Source organism: Paramormyrops kingsleyae, chromosome 7 (genome assembly GCF_048594095.1).
Source record: "Paramormyrops kingsleyae isolate MSU_618 chromosome 7, PKINGS_0.4, whole genome shotgun sequence".
Taxonomy (NCBI): domain Eukaryota; kingdom Metazoa; phylum Chordata; class Actinopteri; order Osteoglossiformes; family Mormyridae; genus Paramormyrops; species Paramormyrops kingsleyae.
This window is the reverse complement of record NC_132803.1, coordinates 16,467,798-16,493,423: the sequence shown is the minus strand read 5'-3', so window position 1 is coordinate 16,493,423 and position 25,626 is coordinate 16,467,798. Positions and strand designations below refer to the sequence as shown.

The window sequence follows — 25,626 nt, the reverse complement described above, 5'->3', positions numbered from 1 at the left end:
TACTATGGCTTTGCTGCAAATGTGGGTTTGATTCCTGTTCAAAAAATATGTGATATGCAAATTAATGTTTGTTATTCAGTTTAATGACCGTCACCCTGGTCATTATGCTCCTTACCCACACCCTGACAAAAGCTCCAAGCTTCCTGGGAGCCCACATTGCCAAATGGTTTTCGATAATAGGTGTGTTGATAAAAATATGACATGACTAAGTATATTGGTGATTGAAATATGTCATCCTACTGTAACAAGTCAACAGAGGTCCCCTGTAAAAGGGAAAGCAAAAGCTGAAAATATTAATGAACAATGCCACAGCACGAGGGAGTCTTTGGTCAGCTGCAGCATGCCTTATTTTACATACATATATTTCTCTTACAAGTATGTCTCATCCCACAACAGGATCAAAAACCTGACAGAGACGCTTAATTACTTTAAGTTTTCTGTTTTTATTTTCTTATTTTATTTTTTTACATCCAGATTAAATAATGACAGGACAAAGAGTTTCTATATTGTGCTGTTTCCTAAGCATACTGCAGTGAAATTAAAATACGTTACAGCCCTTCTTGCAGTAGATTTGTATAAACACAGAAGAAAAAATGAAATAAGATCATTTTATACTTCATTTTATATAAACATGACTCCACGCTTGCTTCTTTTCGATTATAGCTTCCATGAAACGTAAACAATTTTCCCCATGAACACTTAATTAGGTTATGATTTACTATCGATCGGCTGTGCCTTCCCCATGGATGAGCGCACGGCCGTCCTTGAAAGATGCCACAGTGACCTTGTTTTTCTCGCTGACTCCACATTCTGCACCGAGCACACGCCTCTACAAAGACGTTCTTACACCCAGACCGCAGCCTTATGGATGAATAGTGCATTGCGCTGCAGTTTAATAGATGTTATGAACCGTTATATATTTGCCTAGGATTTTTTTTTTTCCCAGATACTTGTCCTTAATTGATAAGTGGAGTTATGCGCACATGATAACGACCGGTTTGAATAATTTAATAAATCTGATCAGGAAAGACTGCATGGTGTATTATGGGAGCTCGTACAGCGCAGTGATTAAGCAGACATCCCCGTTTCTTGGAGGCGGTGACACATGCAGTTGGTGAGATGTGTCGTTCTTTTAAGTGAGAGTATTTACACCCTTATGCGACTTCTGTCCGGGGCTTTTGCGTGTCGCATTTCAGATGGTAAAGGGTTTATATTCTGCGGTTGAAACAGCTAGACTCTTGCAATTCAAGACGATTTTTATCTGCAGTCTACATGAATTAAATGGCAATGCTGTACGACATATACCGAAGGAATCCTTGCCGTGGTTAGGGTTAGAAATAGACTTAGACGTTGGATGATGTTGCTTAGAGCGCTTAAAATAGCGAACGTCTTATCGAGTGTGAATCTTCCGTAGGTTTGAAGGAAATAATACATATTTTTGGATTTTCAGTCACTGGATGCTACACTAAAGAATGGGATACTCCGATCCGTCGGTTAGAGATTTGCTCGGAAATAGGTCTCTTTGTTTTATATTTATATGTGCTTTCGGACTGGTTACTCTTCTGCAACAGATTCTTTATGGCAAAAACTACATTAAAAGGTAAGCGGTTTAATATCTCTCATGAAAATACGGCATTCATCAGAGTTATTGCGGTGTCGGTATCAGCTCATTGCTATTAGATTTTACCTCTTTCAACGATTTAATACGATACGTTTTAATTAAAAAAGCTAATATTGCACTATATCAAAGTAACCGAATAAAGCCTTCTTTATTCTAGTACTATTTTACTAGTAATAATACTGGCAGTACAAAGGAATAGTTTTCAACTTAATGGACGCGGTCTAACGAATTTGCCGCATATTTGTACAAATTATACAATGTGAGATGGGATATAAAAATGACAATTGCATTCATGTTTAAATTGGTTGTTAATTTTAGTAGAATGAATAATATGCAGTGTACTGAGGATGTGTATGGGTTTGTTTTTCATGTTTGGTTTAAATGGCTACCTCTGACTTGTCATGCATCATAACACTGGTTTGGGATGCTGCTTCTAACACGATTGAATTCGCAAGGTTCTGGAAACAATTAGCACAAGAAATGTTACAATACTGTAATGAGTATTTTATAAATTGTGTTTGGATATTACTGCAGGAAGTAATATAATTTTTTAACATACAATATTACATTAGCTGTTTGGTGTGGCAATATCTTTTTCTTAACCCAAATGCAAGCTACATTTGTTTATGAACTAAATAATTTTATCAAAATGTTTATATGTGTCGTCTCTCATTAGGAACTGTCATATCAACTGCTGCTACTTAAAGTTCAAAACTGTTTACTCTTAATTTAAATGATTTCTTGTATAATTTAGGAGCAGAGATGTTTAAACAGAATCATTATCTCAGATTAGTTCACCTTCTTTGGGTTGGCTTTTTAATTGAGAATAAGACTGACATCATCCCTGAAAAGGATAGTTCTGTTGTCTTCAGCTATCCATCTTATATCTGGTTTTAAGAGTCCTGCTTGAGACTGGGTTTATCAAATTCCACTGCCACATTTAACCCTAATGTGCTTTTATGGCAAAGAGCACCGGGTTGGGTTTTGAAGCAACGTGTGCATGCAGCAGAAGTCTGCCTTGCGGGAGCCATTTTCCCCCCCTATCTCTACAGACCTCGGTCTTGACGATGAGAGCTGTGTAATGAGGTCACAATGGGGAGTAGTAAACAATCTGGATCGGCCTCATTCACTTCAAGACCATGTCGGGCGTGTCCAATCTAAGAGCTGCATCCTTCTGGAAATCCTGCAACCACGGTGAACATGACTCTGTATGCAGCCTTTCAGCCCCTTTCCATCAGTGATGTGATTTTTATAAGATCACCGTGACTAACACATTAGCCATTGAGCGTATCTCATGAAACTGTTTTTGCAATAATTATTATGTAGTCTTTCATCGTAGTAAACTGTACATCAATAAACTGTGTTTATTCCTATAAAGAATGGGTATGTTATAGCCTGACTGGATAAAATGTATATTCAGTTGTAATTTTGTATGTATAATTTATTGTTAACAATTTAATATTGTATTTTGAATGTGAGGTTGAATTAAGAACCAGAGTGATTCAGCATATTAATAATTATAGAGGGATTCAGTGAATCTGCTGTATCTAAAGTATAAATTTATTGGCAGAATCATTGTTAGGTGTGGTTCAATGTTCTACTGACTTGTGGAATTTTGATAATCAGCTTTTCAGTTTGTGCTAATTATGTCACAAATCACAGTCACGTCATTTGAAACTGGGCAGTGAAATTATTAATGTAGTATTTTCCATCGAAAACAAATTGAAGTATGCTGTAAAGCAAGACACTGAATCCATATTGCCAGATTTTCAAGTGATCATCTAGATAATCCCTTGTGTTGTTTCCAGTGTTGAGATAAAACATTGAAATATATACTATGGCCTTTTGTTTTCATGATTTCTTTAGCAGTTATTAGTCATTGCAGTGGCTGTTTCTTTTGTGTTCTGAAATGACAGTGCCCATACAGGAGTGTATGTCTTAGACATCTGGTAACTGTAGAAGAATAATACTGAGTGTGTATTAGGTCATGTTTTGAAGAAGGCAAGAGGAAAGAAGCAAGCCATTTCAGAACTAGCTGGTTAATTATCAGAATAACCTTCCCATTTGTGTGGACAGGCTAAACCTAGTTCCAAAATACATTATTCATGTTATGTAGCTTAAGTCAATGAAGAACTCCCCATATTAAGATTTCTGAGATTTGGATGGGCAGCAATCAATTTAGTGATACTGAAATAGGTGACCTTATGTTAGCTGAAAATGTTTCTGGCTAAAAGGATGCTTACATTTTTTTCACCGCTGAATTGAACACATAGAAAAAGATAAAACAGTAATATACATATAAAGTAGAGATTTACTAATCTAATGTAGTTAATAACTAACAAATTAGTCTTTGTAGGTTTGGCATAACCTACGGTGTAATATATAAAAATTATGTAAAAGCAAACCCTAGTATGTTATCTTCTTGAATAATGTCATTATCTGAATAAAAGAGAACATCATAAAATCTGCCAGGAGGTGATAAATGCTTTCATATATAATGTATTAGAGGTTGTAAAATACAGATTTATCTGAAGAATCCAACTTTCAAACAGAATTGCAGTGAATTGCTTAATTTAATGCTGGTAGATTGTTATGTAAAAATTACTTATTAATTGTTGGATATTGATAACTTGGTAGTGCAACGAAATTTGGGGTAAGTTCTGTGATATAATGATGAGAGATGATCTAGCTGCAGAAGCAAAAAGGTTTTATTCCCCAAAATCTTAATCCAAAACTGTGATCTGAAACACAGGCAGCCTCTTGTAGGACAGGTGAAGGCAACACAAGGTCGATCCAAATACAAAGTCCAAATTGTAATCCCAAAATCTGTAATCAAGGCAGTACTGTAGGTTATAGGTCCCTTCAGCGCAACACAGAAAAAGAAAAAACAATGAGAAATTTAACAGACGAAGAATGGGAGATCAGATGGAAATTTTGTACAAATAGGAAAGCCAAATATGGTATAGATACACAATACTTAGTGAAGTGAGGATGGTCTGTGGGTTTGGACCCTATGCCCCTGATCTGAAGGTTGGTGGTTCTAATCCTGTGGATGGCAGAATGATTACACTGTTGGGTCTTTCAGCTTCCGAGTTGCTCATTGATAACCTGGACCCAGCTTTCTCAATTGGGTATTGCTTTGGACAGATGAATAAATGTAAATGACTAATGTCACAAAAAATATCATAAGAATCCTCAATATGTCATCCTTCCATGTTGTGGAAAATATTTTAGTTGTTATATTAGTTGAGTCACTGGAGCATTATACTGGGTGGATGTTGTTCAGTATGTCTATGCCTAGCCTACTCCAGGTTCTGGGGCGAGGCTACAGTTGGGCGAGGGATGGGCAGTGCCCACCCAAAGGCAGTACCCACCCAAACCATCTGCCCACCCAGCAGAGACAGACCAAATGTTACCACTATCAACCCTCCCCCCCCCCCCCATTTTGAGCATTGGTGCCCATCCGTAACACCAAAATGCCTACCCCAGGTAGCATACTGGTAAGGCCACTGCCCTTCACCCGCTCCTAGCGGTCGTGTTTCTCTCCTTACTTTCCACTTGTGGACAGTTGCTAATTTTATTTTTATCCCTTTAAATAGTCTGTCCTCACCATACCAGTGGATTCAAGAGTCCAGGTTTTCAAGATTCAAGAGATCTTTAGTGTCACCCCATCGATATAGATGTATACATCCCAGATGAAACATCATCTTCTTAAGCCCCATGGTATTCCATTCACACCTGTGCTATGCAATGTACTACATCATATTAACTTATACACATTGACAGTATACATATGTATGAAATTTCCTCAGTGACCAGATGATATGCAACATACTGTACAACATAAAGTGCAAAATGGGCATAATGACAAGACATGCAGTGCAAGATACTCAGTGCCAGCATTCCTCTTCCGTACGTCCATAACCAGTAAGACTTATATATTCTACCTTAACGTCTTACCTGCTTCATTGTGTTGACCTAGAAGTTGCAGTTTCTTGTGGTAACTTGTGAGGAAATACTTTCAAAACAACTTCTTTGGGGAATAACTACTATGTGTTAATATGTGATGTATTCATTCTCGGAATGAAATTGGGACCATATCAATTGAATTTATCAAGTGAAGACAGTTTAGTCCCTGGTTCCTTGATGAAAACAGCATAAAGTTTTTAACTTCACTGGACTTTTCATTTGTGGGATAGTTTCAGGATTGATTACAAGAGGCGATTTCTTTTACTTGCAGAGTCTAAGCTTGCAGAAGCTGAAAAAATTTAAACAATTCTTTAAACTGTCAAAAACTTTGTCTTTATTAAAACTAGATTAAGGATTTCAAAGCATGAATTATATATCACATTACATTGTCCACACAGTATACAGCACAACATACAAGTTGAAGACTTGTAATGCATGCATTATTTTGATAACATTGGCTGATCTTTCTTTCCCATCTATTTTGCTGCCAGAATCCATTCCATTTTTTGAAGAGCGAAATGGCTTCTCTCACGGCTTTCTATGGCAATGAATGTAACATCAACCTGTTACATTTTGAAGCAAAGTCACAGTTACAGGCACAAAGAATCAAATAAAATCTATGTGATGAAATGTTCAATTTTTTTTTATTTTGTAATTTTGACACTTTCATTTTCAATCCTGACAGTCTACAGCTATGAGAAAGTAGGAACAAAAATGTAATGAGAATCGTTTTCAGCCCTTAGTTGCATTGACTATAGTTTTATGAGTAAAAATTTGTAAACCTATAAACTTTGAATTCCATATTCAAAAATTGTACACTATAAAAAATAAAATATCAGTAAATTTGAACCAAACAAATCTCAATATAAAATTTAAATAGAATTAAGATATGAGTACAGTTTAATTTGCAATTAAAGATGAAAATTTCATATGCATAATTTAATAAATTAGACAACTAGTATATAATAGAGCGTAAAGAATTATAATTTCAAATGATAACTTCAAACGCACTTCTGATCTTTTAAAATGAAAATGTTAAATTTCTGGTGCAGTGTTACAGCTATATCCCTGGAAGTCTTTCAACTATAAAGGGAGACCTTTTCTGTCTGGCTAACATTTGACTTCTTATTAAATCTCCCAACCAGCCCAACTCTCCTTCTGTTTCAATAACGCTCCATAGACTATCTTGTGCATTACAGGGATACTTTTAATAGAGCAGGTTATAATTGTGTAGTCACTTAGTAGATTAGTGTTTCTCAACAGATCTTCATGGACCCCCAGACAGTCCACAGAGCTGGGAGGGAGCAAAAACGTGGACCGTCTGGCGGTCCCCAGGGACCGGGTGGAGAAACACTGCAGTAGGTGACAGAGGTGTTGAGGGGAATTATCTTCTAATAGTGCAACAGGCTTCCAAACCGACTTCTTTCATACTAAGCTGAAAAGCAGCTGGACTTCTTGTCTGAAGTCCTGTATTCATGATTACGGATTAATGCCTCGGTTGATGTTTTCGATGAGAGTACATTTGTGTCTGCTTATGGAATGCACTAAGTGATGAAAATAATCATTTTAAACCAGGTAATTTTAAACATGGTAAGCATATGAAATGTCATTTTACCCTCCACACCATCAAAAGCATCACTTTAATCCATTTAACAACATCATCAAGGTTTCATTGTAGAAAGGCAGCATCTAGAAATAATTTAAAATGCATTTACTAATCATAATAATATTTCATTACATGAACTTCTGTGTTCTCTTTGTGTTGAGTAATTGAAACTGTGCAGACCATGAAGCTTGGTGTATGTGGGAAACGGATGTTACACTGGATATTACTGGATAATATTATACAACAATTAATATTTACAATGCTTAAAATGATTATATACACAATGGTCATGTATTTTATTTTCTAAGACCATTTATTTTAAAATGCAATTCAAATTTTACCATTTAGTTTCATCAGCCGTCTTAGGAAAACTCTTTTTTAGAATCAGAGTCAGACAATTTTTATTGTTTAAAATGTTTTTATGGTTAGGTTTAACCAAACCCGTTATTAAAAGATAAGGAGGTGCCAATTCTGAGTCTGGTCGCTTTCCGAGCAAGGCTGTAATTGTTTGGGATGAAGAATAAGCAATCTACTCTGTCCAATTCCATATATATGATGATTTTTTTTGTTTTATTTCTCCAGCTAGTAATGGGATTAATGGTGAACCTTGACAGAAAAACGTGTTTCTATTAAACTGAGTGTAATATTGTATCAGTAATGTTCAGCTGACTTTCTTCATTTTATGTTAGAAGACTACCGAAGATTTTGGGAAACAAGACTTAACAAAAACATTATTTTGATAATTATTTTCATAATATATCTCCAAATAAAAACCTGTTCTTTGTTGTCTTTAATGAATATTTTATACAACCTATGTGGAAAAACAAAGAATTTCTCTTTCAAAGTTGATAAGGCTGCAGAATGTATCTGTTACACAAATCTGTGATATCTCTGCCTAATAAATATTTGTTAGTGTTACACATTATGGGGAGATTTTGTTTAAAATGCTCCATTTTCCCATTTTGCCTTCACTATGATTACTGTTATGGTTTGAATACTAAATACACTGAATTATCTAAAATTAACTAAATTCATATTGATCTTAAAACTGAAAAAAATATATATTTGTCTAGTTAAATTTTATTGGATGCCCCCTATAATTACCTTATATATTAAGCTAATTCCATTTAAATGTACAGACCCACTTAGGTCCCCCTTTACCTAGGGGTTAATATTGGGGCTTGCAGCCGGTTCTGATTCTGGTTCTGCTTTTGCACACTGGATTGGACCCCATATTCATTTGTAAACCAGTAAGAACTGATTGGTTTAATTAAATCCTTTCAGACTTGAAAACTATAAATAAGTAATAAGTACTGGCTCATATTGTTCCATGTAGAGCTTTTATTATAAAGCTCTCTGGCACTATGTCGTTAATAAATTCAGCTAGGGAAGATTTCTATGATAGATATTCCAGTCACCACTCTGTTTAGCTCTGAGGTTTTAGAAAGTAATTTCATAAAGACTATTTCAGTCTATTCACCGAAATGAAGTATATTGCAAAGAGACAGTGCTGCAATTATGTTTGATCATAAACAAGTCTTTTTTAATTAATTTAAACTTTTGTGAACTAGGCAGTGCTGTAATTTAATAACTGTAATTTATGGCCCAAGTTGCATTTAAAATATTCTGGAAAACAGAATTCTTAAAAGTATTTTATATATATCATGGTTTTTTTCGATTGCTTGTACAAACACTGTAATGGTATCTGCAGTGAAGACATGGCCAAGTAGATCATTCTGAGATAATTAATTAAATACTTGTAAAATTGTTTCATGTATAACTAATTTGAATCTAATGACTAAAATATTAATCACCAAACCACAGGCAGAGATTATAAATCAAATTCTGAGGTTTTAGTGGAAAAGAGGGAATTTGAAACAAATTCTAGAGAAGGAAGTTTTCCCTTAATGCCCCACTAAAGAACGCGATATCATAGTGCCAAAGGGACTGTTATGTGCTGCTAATGGTATAATTTTGCTTTATTATTATCATTAGGAGTCCATGGAAAGTGTGCTTTAAAAATAATACTAGTATGATGTGTGGGTCTTGCTCTTAGTATTTTTGTTATAAATGCAATTCAGATGTTTATTTAGTATTCAAAGATTACATAAACGCTCCCTGTATTTTTATTTGAATAACAGCTGTATTTATCACTTATTCCTTTTTTCAATAACAATCTGCTCTTCTCTCTTCATCCTAATTGAAGTTACTTTTGAGTGCATTGTGAAAAACTCAATAGAACAATACTGTATTGTGTGCTACTGACAAATGAGAAATGCACTCTTTAATGCAGTTTGTGGTTTGGTACCAAACATACAGGACCAAATTTTATGAAAACAGATTTGTATATTTAAACAATATTCTTTAAGCCTTTGAAAAAAAAACGTTTGAAATTGAATCAGCATAAAAGAGGGGGGAAACTATGTATTGAATCTCTGTGTGCTGCATTCTTAACACATAAACGCAGATAAATACGAAATAAACTGACTCATTTTCTTATTAGTGGGCAACAGTTTAGCCGACTCAAAGGAGACGAAACGACAAATTGGACCGGGCCGGTTATTTTCTCGGATGATGGATCACAGAAGCCTGCCAGAAATGGAAAGAAAAGGTACAATTTCAAAAGTGTTTGATTACACAAGCACATCTGACTGAAAGGGATAGAGAGAGAACATGAGATGGGCTTTTACTATATATCTTTCTGCAGAGGTATCAAGATTGCATGCTGATTTGGGGTCCATTCGTATATAATTCCCCTCGGTCACATAAAAGATCTTGCTGATGCACATTTTTTCCCCATCATTTTGTTTTTGATATATAACACAGACACCAAAAAACTAAGAGCATATTATTTGCTATAAAATGAAATTGTACACAATTTCAGTATTAGAACGGAGCAGAGGCATCACAAAGCTCAACAAGTTTGATGCTAACTTACCTGTCTGCATGTTGACAGATGTTTCCGTCAGAATTTTCAGCGTCAGACAGAATCAATCAACTCCATTATTATCGCTCCCTGCCTAGCTGATATTCAGAAGAAAAAAAACCGCTCGCAAAGGTAGGCCAGTTTTGAGGGATTGTACAATCAGGAATTTCTTTTTCACTGGTCTGAAACGGTTCAATTCTCATACTTTCAGTGGCTTTGCAGATTTTTATTGCATGTTGTTTGATTTTGTCTCTGAATGGATTCTTGACCCCCCCCCAACCCCCTGCCCACCCCCTGTCCACCCCTTACCCCCAACACCCGACTCCTTCATTTGAAGAAGCCAGCTTTCAGGAGGGTTCCTCTTAATGTTTTTCCATTGTGCTGTTTCTCTTTGTCTCATTCACTCATCTTGAACATTTCAACAACACCTCGTCATGATTGTATATCATGTGTTGCACACCTGTGTGTAGCTCTCCTTCCTAGCTACCACTGAAATTTTCTGCAATAGGCTGGACCAGTGAGGCAAAATTTGATGCTTAGAAATTTAAATATCTATCATTTTAGACTGACTTTCAGAGGGGATTTAACTCATAACAGTTATGTTTTTTAATAGTTCAAAGATTATTAATTCCAGTATGAAACACTGTTGTCCTTTAGAGGACCAGCAAATAGATGCTTTTTAGATTCTCATTGACACCGACTGTGATGGAAATTATGAGTAATGTGGCTGCCTCTTTCAACTAATAACAAAGCTTTACTTTAGCTTCATCATGTATTTTTTATTAGTCTAAATAAATGCTTGCTGATATCCCTGGTTTCATTTGAATATTTATTTATATAATATTTGAATATTGAATGCACTTTAATAATATTTGTAATTCAGTTATTAATGTTTATAAAATTTCTGCTACAAAATTAGCGATAAACTAAATAGAGTTAACTAGTTTTAATAACATTCACTTTTACAGAGTGACTAAATGTGTTCATGTGGTTTTAAATTTAGTTGTTAACATGAGTGCTGTTGAAAAATTTCCCAGACTGTCGTGTCATTTGTTTGTTTTACACATCAGTTTTGTGCTTTATTCCACCTCATTTTATTTCCACCTGAATGTTCTTATTATAATCAATGAATGATGCTTTGTTCAATACCGGTTACATTTGTATATTAATATACCGTAATGTAGTGACTAAACTGTTATCTTATTGAAATGGCCTTGTTGTTGATTAGTAAGCTAACAATGTTATTTTTCCCTCCCTAATCACACTGTTTTAGTGCCCAGGAAACGTTCCAAGATATTAAACCATTTATTTTTTACAGATATGGCAAGGCTTTGAAATGTCACCTTTAAGAAAACATTCATACTAAATTGTTACGTGTTTCACAAAGCGGGGTAACCCTTTTCACCTGCTCATTTTGTAACTGTCTGTTTCATGAAACACTGCGGCTTATTTATAAATTCTGGGGCCCAAGACGAAATGTCAACTTGCCCCCCCCCCCATCCAATTATACATATAAGTTTTTGTATATAAGGGCCCCTGTCATGTGCCGGGCCCCTGTCATGTGCCGGGCCCCTGTCATGTGCCGGGCCCCTGTCATGTGCCGGGCCCCTGTAATGTGCCAGGGTATTGCATTCCCTTCCAACACCCCTGATTATATATCTGTAGCGACAGACAGCTTATTCTTAAAGGGGAACTTCAGAGAAATTGAATAATTTGTAATATCATAAAATTGTTTACTGCATGTTTACTGTAGTACAATGTAGTTAAAATCTAGTCCTTATTTCATTTCCAGATGTATTTTAATTATATTAATTCCTGACATCTGGATGCTGATAAATTCGTAGAATTTCTGGTTATCATGTGTAAAAATGCTCTATGGAAAGCTAACCATTACAGGTAGAAGTTCTGTTTTAGCCTGAAGTTAATACGTAATGTTTTTAAAAACAAGACTTGTTGAGTGACAGAGAACAAGTGTGCATGCTTTTAGTATTGACATTGCATATCAACACTAAATCTTTGCAGAAATCTGTATAGCATCTGAGTGGCTTTGCTAAAGGTGACTGTATTACAAAATCTAGTGGTAAACTGAAGAATTCACTGAATTTTTATGTGGGATTTTTTTTTAAGCGTGTTCAGAGGCAGCCTGTTTTAACTTTAGGCTGAGATCCGAAAAAAAAATTAGTTCTTTGAAAAAAAATTAGTTCTTTGAAAGAATGAGGTCCCTCTTCTGAATGGATCCAGTGAATGTTGCCATATTTAAGTTTTGTAGAGAAAGTGTTTACAGAATGATAAAATACAGCTGACAGACTGCAAATTAATGCTGTTATGCTGATGACATAACATGTAAAAGTTAACAAAAGACAATAAATAAAACATAACTAGGCTGTGGGCAGTGCATCCCCATACAATATGCTGTCAGCTCAAAGCCAATGAGCTCTGTGTTGCACAGAGACTCAGCTGTTTGTTGTACTCACACAGAGGAGGTGTAAATGCATAAGAATTAATTTAATTAAAATCACATTTTATTTCTATTGATTGTTCCTGGAAAGCTATGGAAATGGCTCAGCTTCACTTGTACATTCTAACATGTCGTACGCCTTAGATGACGACCTAGTAATGAAAAAAATGAAGGAAATTTACTCCTGAAAGTTGTTAAGAGACCCTGTAAGCATAAGCACCGTAATTCTTCTGAAGGGAGTTGCCACTAAGTGAAGGACTTGTTCACTAAACTTGAATAAAAGAGCCATGAGACGTGTCTGAGGTTCCTTTTCTTTACAGTTGTGCATTTAATAAAAAGTCATCCTGAATCCCAAAAGGCTTAAGTTGATGCAACAAATTACCTGACTATGGTCGATTCATTTTTTTTCTCCGTTAACCCGCTTTGTGAAATACCTTATATATTTTCTTCCTAAAATTGACATGTTAAATTCCCAATAAATTTTTTTATAAAACAACACTAAGCTCCTTGATAAAAGCTATCTCACTATGACTGTGGTATTTCTTCATTTTCAATTTGATCAAATAAAGGAGAAAAACATTTTCAGCCCTGTTTGGTAAACAAATTATTTTGTTTAAATTATTTTGTGGGTTTTCAGTTCACTACAAGATTAAATCCCATCGACTCAGTCCATCAAGAAAACATCACAAATGTCTGTCATAATGTCATCAGTCAGTGTCTAGCTAAATCCATTATTACAACATGTAAAGAGGCCATTGATGGAACTGAGATTGTGTTGTGGCATCCACCAGATGGCTGACTGAGTTTGAATTCTCCTCGAAGTGCGGGGCTTTCAGTGCCGAACCTTTTCCTTTTTCATTTCCTTTTTCAAGACTGTGGGATATGGCAGATCCACTAGTCAATAAACTCTTCCAGATGCTCACAAAGTACCATCTTCTTTGGTTTCCTGGAAGGAAAAGAACCCACATATGGCTCTAAAGGCTTTCATACTGTAGGAACCTTTTAACCACAAAGCTTCTCTTGCTGATGCGTTGCACTAATTAGCGAAACTAGCAGTGAGCCTATACCTGACTGAAATGGAATATTAGGCTGATTATTCACTTGCAGCAATATACAACCCACAGAAACTGATCTGAGGGAGTTTTGAATGTTGCTGCCAAACATACAAACCATTAATTTAGTTAGTCTTCAAGGGCAAAATCCAAGAGATTGTAATTATACTTGATTTTCTGTTTTATGCTAAAAGCTCTCGTATCCGACATTCAAGTAAATGGCAAAATAAAAAATAAGACTACATAAAAAATCATAATAATAAGTAATAACATAACTCTAATAAATTGTTCACTAACTCAACAAAGCAAAGCATTGCACATGCCTACAGAGTGGCATGCCTTGGTAGTCTTTCTACTTAAATTTATTTACCTTGCAATTTCTTGTGTGAGTGACATTGCAGCATGTTAAGATAACAGTATAGTAATCATTACTGTGTGTATATAAGGATTAAAATAAGTGAAAGAAATGTGTTACCTCTGTCCCAACATTGCCGGATGCGAGATCTTTTACTGTAATTGGTAAGATCTAGCAAATTTCGGATACAGGTCCAAAGGAATCTAAAGAGGAATTTCACTGTAATGGGGGATGTCACCAAAAAAGTCTTTTTGTTAGTTAAAAATGCCATACTTCAGCTGATTATGAATTGACAAAATGTTTTATTACATATGTTTCATCAATAGAACATTCAGCTATTTACATGGATTTGAATCACATATTTCCCAACTACAGATTCTGAAAAGCTCTACTAGCAACTAATTTAAAACATGTACATAACTACTTATTGCAGTTTATGTTGCACAGAAGTTTACTGCCTTACACTGGCTATTGTTATAATGCCACAGTCTTTCTGTGGTAAAACTGAACATTTTGAAATGTCTCTCACTGCACTCAAAATGGAGGTTCAGTGTAGGAGTTGCAAGAATATAGAATACGGTAACATGAATGCCATGCAAGTAGTGGACATCCATCTGGCTGAATGAATTGTGCCAAGGTCAGATGTGCCAGGGATGACTCAAAGCATGACAGAAGGTAAGCTGGGTAAGGCAAATTATCTAAACCGTAGTTTTTTGGTGAATTACCCCTTAAAGCATGTGAAATCCAATTTAAAACGCCGCTAGAAATTTTAAACAGAATGTGTAACTACTTTGGTGACCTTCCCAGGAAGAACATGCACACAATGTCGGGGTCATTTTGTCCCCGTATGGTATGACTCATGGCTTCAGTTCAATGAGAGGCAGTGCACTGTTTCCTTGCCCTCAGCCTATCTTGGGATGGTGTATCTGGCCACTTGCCCAAAGGCCTCCAATCTTCCTTATAGTCTTGTCCCACTTTGTCATGATCGATATAATTAGGTAGCAAAAGCTTGTTTACACACCCATTATGTTTAGTTGGACATAAAAGTAATGTATTTAGCGTTACACACCAACAGCTAGATTTTCTCCCAGTCTTGGAGGGATCATACGTTGGGAAAAGAATGTGAAATATGTTCTGAAGAAAAACTGGAAAAAAATAGGATGCCCTGAGTATACTAGAAATGAATGATTGCAGACATAATTATGATGACACCGATTTAAAACTGCCAGATAGCATTTTTGGTAATTACAAAAAACAAATCATAGAATTATTATTATCATTAGAATTTATTACTGAGTGTATTCTCTCTTGTGGTAAACAAGTCTACTTTATGCCTTTCTGCATGTTGTGATTGAGTCATTCTGTAATATTTACAGTCGCAAATTCTGAAGACCCACTAGGTGGTACAGTATTAGATAATTTGTAGATTTTTTTTTAGGATTACTACGCAATATATTAGTGAAACTGATGCATGTAAGTGTATGCATGTGTATGTGTTATTGTTTGCAACAACATTAAGAGAATGTTAAGAGACATTGAGAGATGCACAAAAGCAAGTATAAAACTGAATTACCTTTAGGTTATTCTTTGTAATTTTGAATCTTAATTCAGTAATTTTTTTGTTCGTACATGCATGATGCAGTTATGATGCATTCGCCTTGTGCTTAAGAATGCTGTTGCCTTGAGCTACCGGATTGTTAGCTACAGCTGTGTTCTTGATTTGTTTTTGCATCTGTTGTCTTCATTTCTTTCTGTGTGAATTTCGTATGCCACTGAACATCAACTTTCTCAGACATTGCCTAAAGAATTAAACAATGAAATGCACTCTGTCAGTTATTAATGATGGTACAAGATGTGTTTTATCCATAAAACCCATGAATCCTTACACGCCTGGTGTTTATTATTTTAGTTTTTTTGTACCTCCACCCCCCACCCCCCCCCCCCACCCCCCACCATAGTGTCTTTACACCATGTTCCTTTAATGTTCAACAAAATGTTCTGTGTTTTTGTTCCATTTATATTAAGGAGCAAAAATAACATCAGAAGAAGATGAGGACCCTGTATTTTAATAGACCCTCAAAATGATTAGTGCCTTCAATCATAAGCAGTCATTAAATACAGCCCACTGAAAGGACAGCATTAGACTAAATGTATTTTTTCTGCAGGTATATTGAGCTGTATGATGGTCCTTATGATTTCAACTCCACGACATGCAGGGAGTTCAGGCAGGAAATCATCGAGGTTAAGGTGCTCACAATGTAAGTATGCAACCTCTGTAGCAATGCAGTCTACATGGTTTTTCAGAAGGTATTTCAGGAGTTCTTCCTGGATCTTAGAAAAACTACTAATATCATTTTTCCCTGATCAGTGTGATTAATGATAATACTACTTAAATCCTTTCTTTGGACTAACATTATGCATCTAAATTATCCTGTTAACTTCTCCATTGCTGGTTTTCCTGCTATAAGCTATTAATGTTTATTTGACTAGGTTTATTTTGATCAACAGTGTTACTTTGTACTGTTTTGGCATGTGCTGCACCATTCCTAATGTTTTAGTTATAACCCAGAAAACTTAATTTGCAAATTCTAATTTTTGTTTTAGTTTTTTTTGTTTTGCAAATGTTCGCACCCTGCGGACTGAAGTTTGCCTGTTTTTCTTAGTGACTGCTCTTTTCTAATCTTTACCAGAAAGAAATGTATTACAAAGCCTGCAGTATGGAATCTTATGTCACAGCAGCACTTAATCTGATGGGATTTATGGTGCCGAATTAGTTGAAAGAAATGTCAGTTCAAGGAGAGCTATTTGGGGTGTATCTATTTGTGGCCATCGCCATCTTTCCTCAAGCCAGATAAAAGGAACCTTCACAAATTTTGTGGTGTTCTGTCTGCTAACTAAGTACTAGTGTGAATATTCATCATTAAATATCAGTATATGAAACTAATGGTAATAATACAATTTAGTTATTTTATGTATAATGTTCAAGCACCTCATTGGGGGGTGGAGCCTAGAGACTAGGCCTCATTGGGAGGTGAAGCCTATAGACCTCATTGGGAGGTGGAGCCTAGAGACTAGGCCTCATTGGGAGGTGAAGCCTATAGACCTCATTGGGGGGTGGAGCCTAGAGACTAGGCCTCATTGGGAGGTGAAGCCTATAGACCTCATTGGGAGGTGGAGCCTAGAGACTAGGCCTCATTGGGAGGTGAAGCCTATAGACCTCATTGGGGGGTGGAGCTTGAAGACTAGGCCTAATTGGGAGTAGTTCGTGGCCACTCTGCCCCCAGCTGAAACAGTTGGTGTCCCCCCATTTTCATATTGATCATAGAATAAAGAATATATTTTGCTTGAACTTTTCTGGATGAATACATAAACAACAAGACATTACAGCTAAACAAATTGTATAGTCTCAGAAATTATGGTGCATTTTTTTATTTTGTGCACGGTGACAGTCACCACTTTCCTCTTCAGACACCCCCATTGTACTGTTGTGCCTCAGTGCCAATGCCTTGAAAATAATACTGATCTGCCAATGATCTCAATTAAGTATCTATATCTCTGTTACCAGTAGCCATTTATCTGTGTCACTTAAATCTGTTTTATTTTTTATTTTTTGTCCTATTCAGGGTAAAGACAACTGATCTTTTTGATAGATGGCGAAATCTCCAGGTGTGCAAATGGGAGCAAAACAATGTGGAAGCCAATGCTTTCAAGTAAGTATCCATCAATGCCATGATTTGGTGCTTTATTTGGTCATTTTTATGTGTATTTATATATATATATATATAAATATAATTGAATGTCATTTCCCCTGACCAAACTGCCGTAGCAGACAATACACAAATAGACAGATATCACAATAGATAGACACATCACAATAGTATACAAAAGTCACAATAACAAGAAGGGCATAAAAATGTTAAATGAACAATTAGTTGCTGCCTGATAGCAAAGAGTCGCTGTCGGTCAGGAAGGTAATCTGTTGGCACCCGAGAGGCCAGCGAATGGCACCACGCCTAGTGTGGTGTGACCAGAGGTTCAGAAGAGTGTCCTGCTCTCTGCTCTCCAGGGGCTTGTTATCCCGCTGCTGCAATGCACCCTCTTTCCTCTTCACGACCAAGAGAAACACGCCAGAAGGAACTAAGCTGAGGTATGAGGTGGACACCAGTGGCATACTGCACATCGGTTCCGAGATTTTCAAGATGTTTCCTGATGTAAGTTGTAGCTCGGCTGTGGTTTCCATGCCCCATCTTTAAGCTCATCCTTGTTTCTTTCCCTTATGGTGCATTAAGTTTATGATTAACGCTTTAATACAATGCTTAAAATGCTACTTTAGTGATATTAGAATTTAGATTATTAGAATTTTGGATATCAAAACAGAGTAACACAATGCAACCCAATCAATTGGTTTTCATTGGTTTTTTTTTGCACTCAATTCATTGAGACATTTCCCTTTTTTACATTGGTGATGAATAAGGAAATCAGAGTTCATTTTAAGGCTTCAGAGAAGTAAAATATTTTTTTAATGTTATTGTTTATGGTTACTTTTAGGTTTGTGGATTAACCTCAGTTGACCGTTGCTATGATTTAGGAACCAGAGGCAGAAGCAGCAGCAGTTTTCACTGGTGACCAATTTTAACTAAATTGGCTTTTATTTGTAGATCTGGAGACAAGGACTAACACGCATGTAAATCCTAATGACAAATTTTAATCCCAGTGTGCCTGGCGGGTATTAAATAAATCCTCTTTTGCAAACCATTCGCAAATTTACAGTCCATTGTACTTAGTTAAGTACTTTAGAAAAACAGCCCCGAAGTCTCACGTTCAACAAGCAGTGTGACACGCACAAAGAAAACTGGGATCATGATGTTAAGATCCCTAAACCTATTCCTAACAAGAGATTTGGACTCTTAGCTGAATGGTTGCTTCAGTTCCAATCCTGTGGATCGCATAGTGATTTCACTTTTGGGTTCTTCAGGATGGGGCTAAAATTGCTGCAGGGGACCTAACTGACCCTGCTATTCAATTTCTTACTTAAATGTCATTTTGCCCAAAACTTTCTGCCAAATAAATGTAAAAAAAAAAATGCCTGTTTACCTACTAGCCAGTCAAGCCAATAAAGGCAAGTAGTTCAGGGTGATGTGTGGCTCAGCAGGTTTGGAGGCAATCAGAAGGTTGCTAGTTCGAATCCTTGGGTTGCCAGAGTGATTTCACCCTTGGGCCCTGGAATAAGACCCTTAACCCCCAATTGCTGAAGGGGCTCCTGTTGTCTCAAAAACTTCTGCTTTGGGCAGAAACCCCCCCCCCCCCCAAATTGAATGTACATGGGCTTAACCACTGTTTCCCATCCCAGTCCTCAGGGACCCCAGACAGTCCACATTTTTACTGGGAACAAAGACATGAACTGTTTGAAAATCCCAGAGAAGCAGGTTGGGAAACACTGGCTTAAACTTTGCATTTACTCCAGGTTCCTACTTTGAGATTAGAAATTGGGTTTGAATTAAATTTGGCTAAGTGCATTCATCCGTCCAGCATTAACAATCTTTTCAACCCTTGTGAAGGACATGCCGTTCAGCCGGTCCCAGTTCAAGAAATGTGCAGTAATCGGCAACGGAGGAATCATCAAGAACAGCAAATGTGGGAAGGAGATTGATTCTATGGACTTTGTATTTAGGTGATGAACTTTAATCTGCATACAACAATCAAATATGTTAATGTATGAGCTTTTTATTATGTGGTTCGTTGCCTCAATCATATTGTTGCAAAGGAGTTCTCAGTAGTTTTTTTTTTTAATCTTTTACCTTTTTTTTGTTGTTCAGGCCTAATTTGAGGAATTAATTAACCATGTATGTTTCGTTATTTTAAAGATGCAACATACCCCCTATATCTGAAAAATATGCAGTGGATGTGGGTTACAAGACAGACGTTGTGACCATTAATCCAAGCATTATCACTGAAAGGTAAAGACCCAGTCTCTGTCATTGTGGTACTGTGATAACAAGCCTGGGGATATTGACCTGTCCGCTTTCCCTGAGAGGTCTTATCCTTACTCAGCTTCTGTACACACAGCACAATTTGCCTTAAAGCCTCAGCACTTCTGGGTGACCAATACAGTAGCAGTTGCCTCTAAGGTCAACCACACCACTCGCGGTAAAAGTTAATGATTTGTGACAAGCCTCCCTATTCATATTGGATTAAAAATAAAAAACATTATTTATATAGTACCTTTCATGCAAGGAATGTAGCTCAAAAGTAAAGAATATATATTAAAATAGACATAGAAATAAGATGGATAAAATTAAGTGAAATAAAATTTAATGAAATTCAACAAGAAGGAGAGTAAAAGCCTAGGTCGTATCCACCAAATGATTAAAATAAAAATTGTATCCATAGAATTAGCCATAGAATTATTAAACATAACATTGAACATGAATGTCATAAAATCAAGTGAAATACAGCGTTTTATGTGGTAGTGCATTACTGCAAACAGAGTGCAAAAGGAATTCAGGCCTGTAACAGGAAGGTCATACAGTAGCTAGCTAAAGGCTAAAGTGGAGAGATACATTTATATTTTAGATTAGATTAGATTAGATTAGATTAGATGCCTTTGATTGTCATTGAACAAATATGCAACAAAATTGCATTGCACCCACATAAAGAAAATACTGCTCCTATCTTAAAGGAATAAACAAACAAATAAATAAAAAGAGTAATGAATAAGCCTAAATTAAGTAAGTAAAAGAAATTAATCACGCACATAGTAATTTTAAAGTACCAGCCATGTACTGTTAAAACAAAGTAGTAACTGGCATAAAATAAGGATACATGTCATTCCACAATCAGTGTTTAGTGACTTCATAGCATCATTCAGGGTGGTGATGGCCTTTGGGTAAAAACTGTTCAGAAGTCTTGTGGTGTGTGTTTTTATTGTCTTACTTCCTTTTAAAGGTATGTGGTGAGCTAGCTTCTCTGATGTATGAAGGTTTCCTGTTCCATATTCTGGCAATAGAGCAGGAGCAGTTGATCCACAACATATCTACATACTGTGCTTCTTTAGTTGTAATTGTGAATTAAAACCGCTAAAATCATTTTACAATTTAAAAAAAAATGAAGGGCAACAATAATTAATGGTAAAATTACACGTTTTAATACTGTATCCTGAAAACCAAAATTATTCATTAAATTGTTTATCACTTCTTCTACTGTTACCTTGAAACCAGTAATTAATAAAAGGTAATAACTTTGCTGTATTATTCAACATGTTGAATAAGAATGAATCATTACTTTCCTAGTCATAACAGAATGACCTCATACAATCTTTCTAAATATTTGTTGATATTTAGAGGTAATTATGTTCAGGTATATTGTACAAGATTGTTAGAATAGCTTTGGGTTTGCATAGCTCTGCACATTCATTTCTGTGGTACAGTGTGGGTAGCCTGAAAGGTGTGCCGCTCTTCATGACATTTGGTCATAGTAGGTAGGCCAACACGTTGGACATCTTCCAGTCTAAGCTAATGCCAACTCACTGACTGCTGGAACTCTTTTCTCTTTTTTGTATATATCAGCCAAATGGTGTGAAAGCCTAAGCATTATTTTCCATCTCAGAAGCCTTTGAATGTACTGTTTAAGCGAAGCCATAATGCACCTAGTGAAACATTTCCCCGTCTTGGGAGCTGCGTTATCAGAACCCCAGTGGGTGACAGGCCATGACTCGCTACAAAGTAACGGCGCTGCCAGGTGATGTTTATTTTTAAATCAGTTACTCACTAACACCACTGAAAATGAAGGCATATTGAAACAGTTCTCTTATTATTGCCATAAGAAAGCCAGTTATAGGGTTGATTAGCCACAGAAAAAAATATATATCCAAAGGGAAATGTACTGAATTAAAAAGCACATTTAATGGATTTAATGGTTTTATATAGAGCCGTGCATGTATATCAAGGCTTGATGTCTGCAAGTTCATGTTGCCAACAGCCTTGCTGCGAGTGATATTATTTCTCCTGTAAGTATCCAGTGATAAAAACAGGTTTTATTTAACAGTGGAAAATGTTTGAGTGTTGTTGCATAAGCATCTCAGTTTAGAGGAATGTAATGTGATAAGTGTTATTGAAGCAGCATTTCCCGTTATAGGTTCACGAGGATACCGAGCAGCCCTTTCATCTGTAATGCAAAATGTACTCCAGCTCCTTAGTTCTGATGAAGCCTCTGATCCTCATGTTTGGGGAGAGAGATAAAAATCTGAATCATTTTGGACAGCATGAAAAAAGGCCACGGCCATGGGAAACGGAAGCATAGTTCCACACCATCCACATTTATGTCTGGAAACAAATGGTCACACATCAGTTTTCTATGGACAGGATACTAATCTATTGCACACGTTTACACACATGGGCAATTTAGAGAAACCGGTTTATCTAGAATGCATGTCTTTTGATTGTGGAAGGAAGCCTGAGTAATCTATGAAATCCATCCAAACTCCACACACACACACACACACACACACACACACACACACCTCAAGCTAGGAATCAAACTCATATCCATAAACATATGAGGCCACAGTGCTAAACATCAATGCACCATGATACCCCACACGATATACTCTAAATACCAAAGGCTGGATGGATATATGGCAGTGCACTTTTCTGTGACCCACAACTGATAAGCAGGATCTGTACTTGTATGACTATCATTCTATTTTTACTGTATAATTGACTTCAGAGTTCATTGTAATCATATGCTGCAGCTGTCGAGACTGGGGCTGTGAAATTAAGAAAAGTTTACAATTAATATTTCATGACAGCAGGGCTGGACTGAGATTAGAAATAGGCCCTCAACTTTCACCCAGATGAATTTTACCACCCCACAAACCCATCGGCCCACCAGGAAAATGTCTGGCGTGCCAGATGCCCAGTCAAGGCCTGCTTGATGGGGGTTCTTAAAGATGGGAGGACAGATCTGGCCCTTCACCATCCTCAGCACAAAAATATGGCAATATGAGTATATGGCTGATCATGACAGACATGAAACCCACCAGTCCTCTGCATTACACGATGTGACTACTGTAAATTCCGGTATTGCCTGATCCTTCAAATATTCATTTATTTTATACTCCTCTGTATCAGGTTCCAGAAGCTGGAGAAGTGGAGGAAGCCCTTTTACGACGTGCTGCAGGCTTATGGGAACTCATCGGTGGTGCTGCCGGCCTTCTACAACACCCGCAACACAGACGTCTCCTTCCGTGTCAAGTACATGCTGGATGACTTCGACTCTCAGAAGGGGGTGTTCTTCTTTCATCCGCAGTACCTGCTGAATGTGCAGCGCTTCTGGTCACTGCAGGGCGTTCGAGCTAAGAGGCTGAGCAGCGGCCTCATGTTAGTGACCGCTGCCATGGAGCTCTGCGAAGAGGTCCACCTCTACGGTTTCTGGGCCTTCCCTATGAACCCTGCGAGTATCTTCATCACACACCACTACTACGACAACGTCAAGCCCCGGCCCGGGTTCCATGCCATGCCTCATGAGATCTTCAATTTCCTGCACCTACACAGCAGGGGAATCCTCCAGGTACACACTGGACCTTGTAGGTGACGGCCTATGACCGTATGACCATCAGCTGTGTCTGGCTGCACCATTTTTGTTAGTTGTGCAAAATTTTGATAGATCAACGATGCATGAGGCTTTCCTCAGCTTTATCCACAGACTTACTTTCAACCCAGATGTAAGGTAATACTTCTTTTTGTACCCTCCTTATTTTCATAAAGTGACTTATCTTCAGGCTCGATATAATTTATAGATTTGTTTGCAATTTGCTTCATTAAACGTAATTAATAAGACAGGCAATCTTTTCAATTATTTCAGTTTAATTTTGTTGCTTAAATGTTGGTGGTCTTACCAAATAAATGTTGCTTCTTTAATTTCGCTAATGGCTGAATTATACTTCTTAGATATTTATTCGAATTTGCAAAAAGTATTCTAACTGGAAAAAAGTGTTCATGTCTCATGTTTTTTTACATGGCAGCAAATGAGGATGTGTTCAGAATTGTTCTGAGCTCTTAAATTTGTTTTTACCTAATGTGATTTTAAAATGATACACTTTTTATAGTGTGTTTAAAAAGCAATGGACCACCAATGGTTAGAACCATGTAAAACAAACAAGCTTTGCTCAGTTTTAACCAGTGTTTCTAAAATATTGGAAATATTTAAAAGGCTGACAATGCTAGAAAATATGCATTCTCTGTCTATTCCTGCCATGATGTATGATATATAAAATTTGACCTAAATAAAAATGAACAGGCAAATTCAATATGAAATGGTACTATACTTAATTTTAAACAATAATATGTCTTTCATAGTCTTACACTGCTTTGAGTGCATATTTACCGGCACCTGAATAACTCAGTGTTGATCTAAATTTTAACCTTCAGAGGAAACGCTGTAGTACATCTATATTAACAATATATTTAACCATGAGGATTTTTACCAGTTTTGAGTTCTTTTTCTTAATACAACGGGATGCATTGTTTATCCATGACATTTCTGATACTGCTGAAAGTGGTAACATTCATTTAGTACTGTCAGTTATTTTTAAAACTGAAATGAACAATTGGAACCTTAAGTTGTATATTTTTTCCGTTACTATTAGTTACATATCTGTAGTTGTTCACTCTACACCTTAACAAAATGTCTTTTCTCAGCCTAAAATATGTCACACATGGATCAGAATTATCCACCAAATCTACTTCTTTTTCATCATCTTCACACTACTTTTCCTGGTTAGGGTTACAGTATTATCAGGCAAACAACGTCAAAAATGAATCTGCATAGAGAAGCACAACAACAGGGATCCGTGCTGCTGTATTCTGGTGAAACTTACCATGATGCTTTGTGTTTTTTTACAGTTTACCAGTGATATCAATATGTCTCAACAGGTTTTTAGAACACAGTGTGATTATACCCTCATTATATAAATATATTCAGAGTTGTGTGGATCTGTGACCGTCTGTGTATTTGTATTACTGTTGCGTATGAATCTCACATATGTGAGAGTGAGCGATTACCAGTTCTGTGAGCCTTTGATGTTATCAAACACTTTATAATAACCATTCATTTCAGACCTGGAGTGAATTTAACATTTATATAAAATCCTGTGGTAACCTTAAATTCCGATGTCTTCAGAAATGAAACCTGGATTCTTTTGTTAAGCATGTTAGCATAACGGACTGGGACACAGAGGATATAAATGTGTGTATATAAATGTGTGAATTTCTTGCCGTTGAAGAAGCTTTTGTATATATTAAATTACTTTCCTTTATATTCTTCATTATGTATTTATATATTGCAATATATATGTAAATTGTCTTGTTGAAAATAATGTAAAAATGGATAAAAGAATGAAGTTTAGTATTTTCTGTTGCATCTCCATTGTCACTGCATAGTCACTGTTACTCCTATATCTGTTAAAAAGTTATGTTTTATTTATTTAACCATATACGTTGCATATTTCTTAGCAAAACTAGCCACATAATTGCATAACAAATGAAATCACTGACAATGATTGACTGATCTGGCAAGGAGACTGATTTGGAGCATTATTCTATAAAAGTTGTTTGTAAATAAACCTGTTGGTTTGTACTCTA

The 25,626-nt window shown here is 36.4% G+C and overlaps 1 protein-coding gene across 3 annotated transcripts; it reads left to right on the top strand.

Moving 5' to 3' along the window:
- The first annotated feature begins 806 nt into the window (after positions 1-806).
- st8sia5 (ST8 alpha-N-acetyl-neuraminide alpha-2,8-sialyltransferase 5) lies at positions 807-25,626 on the top strand. 3 transcript variants are annotated; one of them, XM_023823238.2, is made up of 9 exons: positions 807-1,600; positions 9,700-9,807; positions 10,153-10,254; positions 16,153-16,245; positions 17,611-17,697; positions 18,054-18,198; positions 19,546-19,658; positions 19,852-19,944; positions 23,116-25,626. In XM_023823238.2, the coding sequence occupies exons 1-9, from the start codon at positions 1,473-1,475 to the stop codon at positions 23,576-23,578; spliced, it is 1,332 nt and encodes a 443-aa protein (XP_023679006.1). In that variant the 5' UTR covers positions 807-1,472; the 3' UTR covers positions 23,579-25,626. The 3 variants fall into 3 exon arrangements, with proteins under 3 accessions (XP_023679006.1, XP_023679007.1, XP_023679008.1); XM_023823239.2 differs by lacking the exon at positions 10,153-10,254 and having other exon boundaries at positions 808-1,600; XM_023823240.2 differs by lacking the exons at positions 9,700-9,807; positions 10,153-10,254 and having other exon boundaries at positions 808-1,600.